Source organism: Hordeum vulgare, chromosome 5H (genome assembly GCF_904849725.1).
Source record: "Hordeum vulgare subsp. vulgare chromosome 5H, MorexV3_pseudomolecules_assembly, whole genome shotgun sequence".
Lineage (NCBI taxonomy): Eukaryota > Viridiplantae > Streptophyta > Magnoliopsida > Poales > Poaceae > Hordeum > Hordeum vulgare.
This window is the reverse complement of record NC_058522.1, coordinates 580679802-580691169: the sequence shown is the minus strand read 5'-3', so window position 1 is coordinate 580691169 and position 11368 is coordinate 580679802. Positions and strand designations below refer to the sequence as shown.

The 11368-nt window shown below is 38.6% G+C and overlaps 1 protein-coding gene across 1 annotated transcript; it reads right to left on the bottom strand.

Moving 5' to 3' along the window:
* Window positions 1-7798: 7798 nt before the first annotated feature.
* On the bottom strand, window positions 7799-11017 carry LOC123395141 (receptor kinase-like protein Xa21). Its single transcript, XM_045090074.1, has 2 exons — window positions 8466-11017; window positions 7799-8323 (listed from the first exon to the last, which is right to left on the bottom strand). The coding sequence occupies exons 1-2, from the start codon at window positions 10903-10905 to the stop codon at window positions 7953-7955; spliced, it is 2811 nt and encodes a 936-aa protein (XP_044946009.1). The 5' UTR covers window positions 10906-11017; the 3' UTR covers window positions 7799-7952.
* Window positions 11018-11368: the final 351 nt, after the last annotated feature.

Genomic DNA, 11368 nt, shown 5'->3' with positions numbered 1-11368 from the left:
GAATCGCTCCGCTTGAGAGCAAAAGTGCTTCTGCCCAGCTTACGCCTCGAGGCTGTGACTCTTCGTAATGAAAGTAATCTTATGATTTTTTTTCTGTGGTAACGAGTTCAAGGGGCTTGACAACCCTCTTGCATGCGTTGGATGCAAGCGTTTGATTCTTTGTGCGTAGGTGCTGACAACGAGAGTTTGCATGATTCTCTCATTGGTTTGATAAACTTGGTTCTCGGTAAGGGAAATACTTATCTACCTATAAGCTATTTTCTAGTAGTATTTTGTTATATTCCTTTGGATGATCATATAAAGTTAACATGATATTTATGGCAAAGCCACCATTCACTATTATAACACATGTTATGCTAGATCATGGCATATTTTGATACACTGTCAGAGAGTATTCTTATAGATCCATCATTTTATTTTTGGTTTTTGAGTTTTAAGAAAAAAAGTGTGAAGATCAATATTATAGAGTGTGCCCCTACCCGTGAGGATATAAAAAAGGAGAAAAGGAGGCCAAAAAGGCCACGAAAAATAAAAAATAAAAAATAGGGCAAAGATCCCAACAAAAAAATGAGAGAAAAAAAGAGGGGGCACACTACTATCCCGCTACCACATTTGCGATTCAAAATAGCACCTTCCATTTACTTTCGAGGGACCTCATGATATTCATTTTCATATACTAGTGGGAATTATGTTATATAACTTGACTTGTTTATTTCAATGACCGGCTCCCTCAAATGCTCGAGGTCTTTATGAACAAGTTAGTTGAATGCACATCCATTTAGTTTCATATAAAGTACTTTCATATTCTTAGTGCTCATAGTGTATTCGTTGCATGAAAATTCTTACTTCTCGCATTAACATTGATAATAAGACCTCTTCTTTGCCTAACAATCTAGCCTTGTTAATGTGAGACTTTCCTATACCTTTTTGTCTTCTCTTATAAACCACAACCATCATTTTCTTTTCCATCCTAAATGCCCAAAACCAAACATGTGTTGCGCCAAATAAAAAAAACTAGTAACACGTGAAAGTCCTAAACGGAACAAAACCAAAAATATCACTTTACTTTATTAATAAAAGTAGATTATACACTAGCCGACGGACATGAGCAGTGTGATCGTTTTGCAGATCAAGTCTTGCACATGTATTTATATATATACACTATATACTAAAGCAGCAGCGATCCCCTTCTCTTATTAATAAAAGTAGATTATACACTATATATTTACCATTTACTGTTCATTATTACGGCGATGTCAACATCACTAAACAGTTACTCGATTTTTTTCTGGATGTACTATTTATTTACGTGTCCAACAGTGAATAGTAATCACGCTGTAAACAAATGCACATTTTTTGAACAGTGTTTTTAAAGAAAAAAAAGTGATTTCTTAAAGTGGTATCGCTGGATTAAAACATGCTAATCATGCTAATCATTAGTATTTATGAATAATACCATTTATTATTCTTATCAAACATATTATTTATGAATAATATCCATAAAATGGCTTCTTTTTATGTACTGTATATCATCATAGGTATTTGCAGTTCTAAAAAAAGATCTTTTTGTATATTATATTACCTTTTTATACATACAAGTACTCTGATATTATTATTATTATTATTATTGCTTAGTAAATTGTCTACGGGTTTCCTTTAATACAATTATACCATGCTATCTGTAGACTAATATATAGATAATTCCTAAAGTGAAACACACAAATTTAATGGAATACTTAAATACGCGGAGGAAAAAAATAAACCAAATAAATACAAATTTAGTAACTTAGTTTGATCTAATCTATATACATATTATCTAACAATTAATCTTACCTAACGGCGTTGCTCATTGATAATAAAGTGATCGTCTTTCCACTCCAATATTACCACGAAGCCAAAATCTGAGAAAATATCGCATCTTGGATGTCAACCTTCTTTTGTTGTTTAAAATGGTATTCTAAATTATTATTCATTACATTCATTCTTATGGATTGTTGCCTCAAGATTTATTTTTTTCTAATGGTTTCAATGAGATCTCATTTTAAGAGAACAGTAAAACTAATAAATTGGAACAGATAACCCAAATAAACCGAAACACTATTTCTAAAACAGACACTTCGTATGCAACAGTGCTTCATGTGACTAGTGTTTTCATGCCCACTGAATAAACTGAAATATACCTACATCCATAAAAAAACTTTATAAATAAACTGTAAACCGGAATAATACCAACACATTGCATCCGCGTAAGCAATAATCCCACAAAAATACAAAAGGAAAAACCTGAGTTTTTCTATGATTAACGATTATTTTCCTTCTTTTTATTTTTTGTATTACCTATTGTTGCATTATGATCTATTAAAGCTCTACAGCCACTATGATCGTTGCCAACCCCACCATCCTTCGCTCACCATGTACGATAATAGAAATCTCACTCTATCAGCATTACTCACATGTACAAAAAAATACCTTTGATGCTACTGATTCGAACATTGTTCGCCTGCTAAAACTCCCAGATGAACACTATGAAGATATGACAGACCATATATAAAATAATACACAGAGATCATGCATGAAGAAGTCCCTAGCACTGAGATAAGAAACAATAAAATTTAGAAATAATATAACACTGATTCACTTCTCTTATTGAATATCGCCAGGTCTCACATGTTAAAGAAATTTCGCAAGGACAAAAAAAGGAGAAACACTAATGATTTACCCATATAAAGACTAAAAAAGATTTCAATTTGTTGCACCATATTTAGAATGATTTGTTTTGTACCTCGCCTGTACTATTTAACTCTTTGCCATCAATAAATCACGATTCATTCAAAACTTCAATCGCATGATCCTTAAAACGCTTCCGTTCTATTAAGAACATGAAATGGACTCCACCGAAAATGGTCTTTGTCGCTCTATACAAAAAACAAGTCAAGCATCTCTACACGTATAGACAAAAGAACAACTACGACGGATTTAAACGTGTTATAAATAACTCTATTACACCAGTGTATCGTGCCAAAATGAAACTGCACCTCCTTTCCTTCCTATAACCCCCCCCCCCCCCCCCCAAAACTCCAACCAGCTAAACATAAAAAAAATCACATGCATGAAATAAAAATAAAATTGAAGTACTTATTCGAAATATAAATGAGACTTTCGACGGGCGCGGCGTGCGCCGCGCATCTTCGCCGCTAGTTTTTCATATGATGGGTTACAATTCGCTAAATGACCCGAGATGTCATGAATGTTTTTCAAGAGGCTGATATATGACTTTGCACATGCCAGGGAGTTTACCTGTTTGCTGTATGTTTTTGAGAGACTGAAATATGTTTTATCTTGCCCAAATTTTACATGTGTCAGAATAGGCCAGGGCCCAAGCCCAACAGTTCGCATGTGCAAGCCCAAGCGGGCGATCCCTATTTCGCGGGTAGGTCGGGAGGGGAGCTCCTATATGACGCGTTGTGCGTCAAGTTGCTGCCCATTCGCACAGAGGCGTGTCCCTGGCGGGCTTTATGGACCGCGCGCGTTTCTGCAGTTTTGAACTGTTACCGATAATGAAATTTATTCACAGATTGAAAAATGTTCTGTTTTCAAAACTTATTCATATATTTCAGAATGGTTTTCACGATTTCGAAAATTCTACAAATTGTTGAATTCCGTAACATTTTGTAAAATTCCGGAACATTTTTATGAAAAATCCAAAACATTTAGATAAAAATTCCAGAACATTTTACAAATTTCGGAACATGTTTTCAAATTCTGGAACATTTTTTTATATTCACAAACATTTTTTAAAATTCCATAACATTTTCTAAATTCCGGAATATTTTTTAAATTCCATAACATTTTATTATTTCTGGAATATTTTTTCAAATTCCGGAACGTTTTTTCAAATTCAGGAACATTTTTACAAATTCCGGAACATTTTTTCAAATTCTGAAACATTTTTTCAAATTGCAAAACATTTTTTTAAAATACAGAATAATTTTGGAACAGAAACAGAAAAAAATAAATAAATAAAGAAAACATTAAAAAACGGTTTAGGGAATCTTCTAGTAAGTTCCCAAAACCGGAAAAAACTGGCTGAAAACCACCAAAACCGAAAACACTGAGACGGTTAAACGGGCTGGTCCAATCCTGACGCCACTCGATCTTCCTATGCGAAGCTGCGGCATTTTGACGCAACGCGCGTTAAATAGGGATTTCCGGTCGGGAGCTCCTAACGGACGCCTTTAGCGCTGGTTTTCAGTTATGGCGCCCATGCGCTCACAAACTGGGCCGACCCAGGTCGCTTCGTTCGCTTGATCGCGTAGTTGGCTTGATCTCGGTTGACTGGTTAGGCAATTGACCAGTGACCTGTTGAATTAAATTAGAAAAATAGGAAAAAATGTAAATTCAAAAATATTCATGAAAATTACAAGAAAGTCCACAAACTTCAAAAAAATCATGAATTTTGGAAAAAGGTTCATTGATTATGAAGAAAGTTCATTTGATTTGAAAAGTTCCTCAAGTTTGTAAAACAAAGTTCACAAAACTTAAAATTTGCTCCATTTTTAAAAAATTTCAACATTTAAAAAAAAATCATCAAATCTGTAAAAAAATTATCTATTTTCTAAAAAAGTTAATCGAATTTGAAAAAGTTCATATATTTGGAAATAGTTCATTGAATTCTAAAAAAAGATCATCATTTTTAAAAAAGGTTCCTCAAAATTTGGAAAATTTCATTGCATTTTCAGAAAGATCTTCTATATTGAGAAAAAGTTCATCGATTTTGAAAAAAAAGTCAACAAATCTGAAAGCAAGTCAACAAACCAGGAAGAACAAGGAAAAAAAGGAAAAATAAAAAACAGAAACAAAAAATAAAAAAGGGAAAAGAAAGAAGTAAAGTGGAAATAAGATAAGAGGTTACCGCATCATAGCTCAAACTGGAAATTACTGGTTTGATCCTCCGTTTTTCAGAATGCACGTTAGCGGTCGCCTGAAGAGCCAAATATACATGGCCGGGAAGGTCGCCACCGAGCTCGCACCCCCTCAATAGCTCGATTTAATTTTTTGGGCCAGCCTATTTAGTGTTTATCCACATCGGTTTTGGAATTATACTTTTACATTTTTTCTCTTTTTTTTTTACTTTACATTTTTTTTCTTTTTTCTTTTTTTTCTTCTTTTCATTGCTTTTACTCTCTTTTTTCGTTTTAAGTTTTACGAATATCTTTCAAATTTGTGAAAGATTTTGAAACTATGAGCAATTACTGAATTCAAGAATATTTTTTTACAAAATCATGAACATTTTCTAAAACATGAACATCTAACAAATACATGAAGTTTTTGAAAAAGTAGGAAGTTTTTTGAAAGGCGTGAATATTTTTTGAATCGACAAACAGTATCTGGATTTTGGGAACAATAATTGAATTTCACGTACATTTTTTGTGTTGTAAATGGTTTTTTGAAATGCATGAACGTTTATTGAATCAGACATTTTTTTGAAAAAATAAGTGCTTTTTGAAATTTTCAGGTATTAGTTTGGAATTCAAGAAAAAAAGTTTATATTCTGTGGACATTCTCGTAAAAAAAATGTGTTTTTTCCTTTCTGAGAGGCGTGCGTGCCTCTCGCCAAAGAAAAACCGTGCCATCCGTGAAAAAAAACCCAAAAAACATGTTTTTCCTTTCCGAGAGGTACGGCCGTGCCTTTCGCGAAAAAAACGTGTTTTTCCTTTTCGAGAGGCACGGTCGCGCCTCTCGCGAAAGTAATATTGTGTCTATCATAAAAAAAAACCAAAAAACATGTTTTTCTTTCTTTCCGAGAGACACAGCCGTGTCTCTGGCAAAAGCAAAATCATGTCTCTCGCGGAAGCAGAACCGTGCTTGTCACAAAAAAGAAACAGTAAACACATTGTTTCGCACATTTTTTCATCAAAAGCTAAGAAAGGCTGTTGGAAAACCGTAACACAAAAAAAAGAGAAAAAAAGCAATCTAAAAAGTCAAAAATTTGTGTAGAAAGTTAAATAAAAAATTAAATTCAAAGAGGACGCTTAGAACACGACGCATCATGATGGCGGAGAACGCGACAAGTGACGACGCGTGAGAGTAATAGTTAGGAGGCTTCCGAGGAAGTGCTCCTTAAGTAGTTGCTCTTGTTTCCACTTCATCGGGCGCAATGGTCGCCATATAGGAACCCTTCATTCCCCTCAAAAATAACCTAAAATATAGGAACACCTAAAAAAAAGGTCACCATGTAGGAGTGCCCGAGCGTGCGTACCCCTCTGACCGCCGCCCTCTCCTCCCCTCACTCCCTGCCCGCGCGTCTGGTGATGGCCTGCTCCTACCTCGCCGCACCGTGGAGGGACGCCGGGTCGAGCTTGGTGCTTGCGTGCTCATCTACTCCGGTGCAACTAATGAGATATTCCCTTCGTAAACAAATATAAAAGCGTTTATATTTTCTTTTAGAACATGATTTGTTTTTTCTACCCTAAATCTCTAAATCTTCGGGTCGGCCGGGCTCAAGGGTCCAGCCCAGCAATCGCCTACCAAGGTCCCAAGGCCGAAGCCAAACATGCTTCTTACTGTCGCAACGACTATTTATCGCATTAAGCGACCCAAGTGGCAGCTCTCTCTGAAGCTCCCCACCCCTCGTGTTGTATTGGGCCGACACATTCACGCGCATATTGTCATAAAAATAGGAAATGCGAGAAGGAGGAGTCGAACGCGTGTTGCACTAACCACCCCTCCCGACTCTGATTCATAATAAGAACTAGGGCGCGTCATACTTACAGCCACTCGCGCTGATTTCTTCAGGATTTTTTTTTTGTTTTTTGGTTTTATTTTCGTTTATTTTCTTTTTTTCTTCTTCGTTGTTCTTTATTATTTTTCATACATTTTTGAATTTTATTTCTTCTTTTTATGTTTTTTTTTCTTCTCCATTTTTTTGGATTTTCTTTCATTCTATATTCTTATATACATGATCAATATTTTTTTCAAATACTTGTTCAACATTTTTAAAACAAAATTCAAGCACCTGTTCCACAATTTTATACACATGATAATTATTTTTCAAATACCTGTTCAATAGTTTTATATACATGATCACCATTTTTTGAAAATACTTGTTCAACATTTTCAAAATACTTGTTCGACATTTTTCAAATACTTGTTCATTATTTTTTAAATGCATGATTGATCTGTTTGAAAATATTATGTAAATTATATTTTGTAATATATGAGTATATGTTTAAACTATTTCAGAGTGTAAACAAAATAAAAAAATGGAATCAAAAAACGAAAAAAACATGAAAAAAACCCAGAATAAAATGTACTAGTACACACGAACCTGGGCCGGCCTATTTGCTCGCGCGCTTCAGGGAGTCGGAAACCGCCGCCCGGCAAGACCGCCGCGGCGCCGCCAAGTGTGCTGCTGGCGCGCCGTCCAGGGCTCCTCTTGCCCTCGGCGGTGCGAGCAGGCTTGAGCTGCCTCCGCCGCGCGGCGGAGGGACGCCGGGTCGAGCTCCCTGCTCGCACTGCTCAGCTGCTCCGGTGCCAGGCAAAACAGATTTCTTTGCCCCTGATGCCAGACAAAACAGATTTCTCACAGACCAATTCACACTGCAATATCATTTAGCTTAATCAGAGATGCAGACGACAACATACTGTACTGCCAAAGACAATTCTGAATGCAAGCATCAGATTTAACGACAGAGTGCCACCATTTCTAACTTTAGGAACAATGAGCTAGCTGCAGGTGTCTGAACATAGTTACTCTTGTATGATAAAACACATTCAGAATAAATCAAACAATGAATTGGTATTCCTTTTGATGGAATATTAGCAGTAGAACAAAATTTTGAAGAACCCCAACACAAGCGTAGACTACAACTCACTTGTAACATACAAACGAACAAACAAAAGGGTTCTATTCCTTGACGCGTAATACACACAAACAAACAAACAAAAGTGCCCTATTGCTTGACGCGCAACGCTGAATATTCTCGTTTGATTGTGGACACTTCTGCATAAACGTCCGGCATTGTCGGTCGATCTCTTGGTGTCTCCTTGGAGCACGAGAGACCAACCTGAACAAGCTGCATAATGCAGCTCAGCATCCCCACCATTGCATGGTTTCCATGGTCCGCAACTTCGTCTCCGATGATATTAGGATCAAGTATCTCACGGATCTTTTCGGGGAATGCATTTCCCACAAATTTCTGAAGGCTCAGGCCATTCTTGAACAACACATCTGTTGGGCGTTTCCCCGTGAGCATTTCTAGGATGATAATTCCATAGCTATAGACATCGCCCGCTGTTGAGATCTTGTTCCCGATGCCGTACTCTGCATTGTTTAACATTCAGTTATCTTAGAACATTGATTATTCAAAACCACAAAAGGTTGTTTTCTGAAGAAAGGAGAAGTAAAACTTTAATGATATTAGCAAGTGAGGAAAGCTAATAATAATAACATAGTAAATGTTTACCTGGTGCAATGTATCCAATTGATCCTCTTGGCCCTGCTAAGCTCGTAGAAGTAGTACTTGAACAGTTATGACTTTGAAGGAACTTAGCTAACCCAAAGTCACTGAGACGGGCATCCATGTCATCATCTAACAGCACATTGCTAGGCTTCAAATCACAGTGGACTATAGGGGGCACACAACTGTTATGTAAATAATCTAGTGCAGCAGCTATGTCCACTGCGATTGTTACTCTGGAGCCCAAACTCAACGGTCTTCTCGTTTCTGAATAAATCCAGCTCTCTAGGGTACCGTTAGCCATGTATTCAATAACAAGAGCCTTGAAATCATTCCCTTTGTTGTCCCATGTTGAGCAGGCAGAAATCACCCTTACGAGATTATGATGACGAGTGTTTCTGAAGGCCTCACACTCGGCAACAAAGCTTTTTGGTGCTCCAAGTTGATCAAGCTTGAAAACTTTTACAACAACCATTCCATTTGTTTCAGACTCAACTACACCCTTGTATACTGATCCATATGCCCCTGAGCCAACCAAGTTGTCTCGAGAGAAACCATTTGTCGCTTTGACCAAATCAGCATATGAGAAGCTCTTCATCTCTGTGTACGATGGATGATCTGAATGTTTAGATCTCTTACTCCTCCTCTTCAAGAGAATAAATACTGCACATGACAAACAGACCAAAGCAATAGCCGCCACACTGATCCCAGTTATCTTTACAGTGCGCCAAGTGCGCCTGTGTCTGGATGACGCAGAGCAAAGTGGCAGTTGTAGCATCGGGGAACTAGAGCACAGCATACTATTCCCTTGGACAAATACCTCACTAGAATTTTCAAATATTCCCCCTTGTGGCATTTGACCGTTAAGATCGTTGAAGGACAAGTTGAGAACCTTCAGAGATTTGAAGGACTGGAAAAAGTTTGGAATTTCACCACTCAAGTTGTTTCGAGAGAGATCGATCTCAGAAATACCTCCCAAATTGACGAAAGACTGAGGAATTCGGCCATCAAGAAAATTACCCTCGAGATGAAGGGACTCTAAGCGGACACAAGCGCCTAGAGTAGTTGGAATGCGGCCGGAAAGACGGTTGTTAGAAAAATTCAGTGGCCCTATATTAATCAAGCCACCAATCTCCTGTGGAATCTGTCCAGAAAGCTGGTTGTGGGACAAATCCAAACCTGCAGATAAAGAGTCAAGAAAGAAGAGCTCTCTTGGTATGTTCTCGCTCAAGGCGTTGCACGAAAGGTTGAGAGTGATTAAACTCTGGCAATCACCTAGCTCCCTAGGAATGGGTCCACTGATATTGTTATCTTGCAAGAGGAGCTTGGTTAGTTGACGGAGTTTGCCTATCGAACGCGGAATCTGTCCAGATAGTCTGTTCCGTGACAAATCTACGGAAGTCAAGTTCACAAGGTTTCCGATTGCTTCGGGGAGATCACCAGCAAACAGATTCTGCTCCATTCTAAGAAATGAGAGGTTTGTGAGGTTCCCTATCTCTGCTGGTACGCTACCAGACATCTTATTTGCATGCAGTACCAAAGCCCGCAGGCTAGTTGCAAGCCTACCAACTGAACTCGGCAGATTTCCTTGCATCATGTTGGTTCCCAAAGACAAGACCTGCAGCTGTGTGCAATTTGCCAACGAGGAGAGAAATGACCAGTCTCCAGCTTCTAGCTGATTACTTGCCAGAATTAGCTCTTCTAGGTTAGAAAGAGACCCAAAAGAAGGGATAGTGCCATAGAATGCATTAGCCCCTAGGTTAATGGACAGGAAATCGGTTGCGTTGGCTAGTGATGGAGGGATTTTTCCTCCAACCTGGTTTTGTTGTAAAATCAATGTTTGAATGCTTGGAAGTGTATATCCCATGTCGAATGGAAGTTCCCCAACAAAACTGTTGACAGCTAAACTAAGGTAGGTGATTGAGGACATGTTGAATATGGGGGCTGGGAGTGTGCCCGACAGAAGGTTGTAAGAAATATCTAGTTCTTGCAAGTTTGGGATTTTCGCTATACTCACTGGGATACTGCCTTTGAAACTGTTGGCCGCAAGCAGAAGGATCCGAAGGGAAGAAAAATTACCCAGAGTCGACGGTATGGTGCCTGCAAGACTATTCACCGACAATATAAGAGCTTGCAAGGGTGAATTGAAATTTGGAACGACCGCGGGTATGGACCCGGAAAAGTTGTTCCATCCAAGGGCTAATCTTTGAAGCGATGTGCTGTTGAAAAGGGCAGGAGGTATCTCTCCGTCGAGGTTGTTTCTTACCAAGTTTAACACCTGAAGAGATGAACTGTCAGCAAGGGCCGACGGAATGGGTCCTGTGAGGGAATTGTTTGCGAGGATGACAGAAACAAGGGAGATAGAGCTGCTGCTTCCAAGTGAAAGTGGAATGCGGCCCGTCAAGCTGTTACGAGCTAGGCGTAGAACCGAGAGATTGCGGAGCATCCCAAGGCTTTCAGGGATATCTCCGCTGAGCTTGTTGTTCCCAAGATCAATCACCTGGAGGGATGTGGAGGACAGAGTGTTGGGGATGGAACCAGTGAGGCTGTTGGAGCTGAGGTTAGAACAGCAATGGCTAGGAGCCTTCTTGGTCTGTCGGCACACATGTTGTGCTTCTGCGTGTTTCTTTGTACTAGTGATATGCTGCACTTATACAAACAAGAAGGACAGGTGAGCTGCAAGCTCCTTCTTTGCACATACCCTGGCTTGCACATTTCTGTCATGTGAGCCACCAAGTTCTTCTTCCACGTTTGCACCTTACCTACTTTCTTGCCATTTCTGACATGTGAGCAATTCAGGTCGCCTTCTTGCAGTTATCCCGGTCCTAGTTTCAGGCTACCTTTCCCACCAGCTATCTTAGTCCTCAATCACCACATAATTATCTTTTGGACTACCTCTGTCTGTCTCA

Bases quoted from the DNA above. Each gene is read 5' to 3' on its own strand.
- LOC123395141 (XM_045090074.1), bottom strand. From the start codon at position 10,905: ATGCTCCGCAATCTCTCGGTTCTACGCCTAGCTCGTAACAGCTTGACG. The intron at 8,324-8,465 runs GTAAACATTTAC...TAAACAATGCAG, and splicing joins AATTGGATACATTGCACCAG to AGTACGGCATCGGGAACAAG.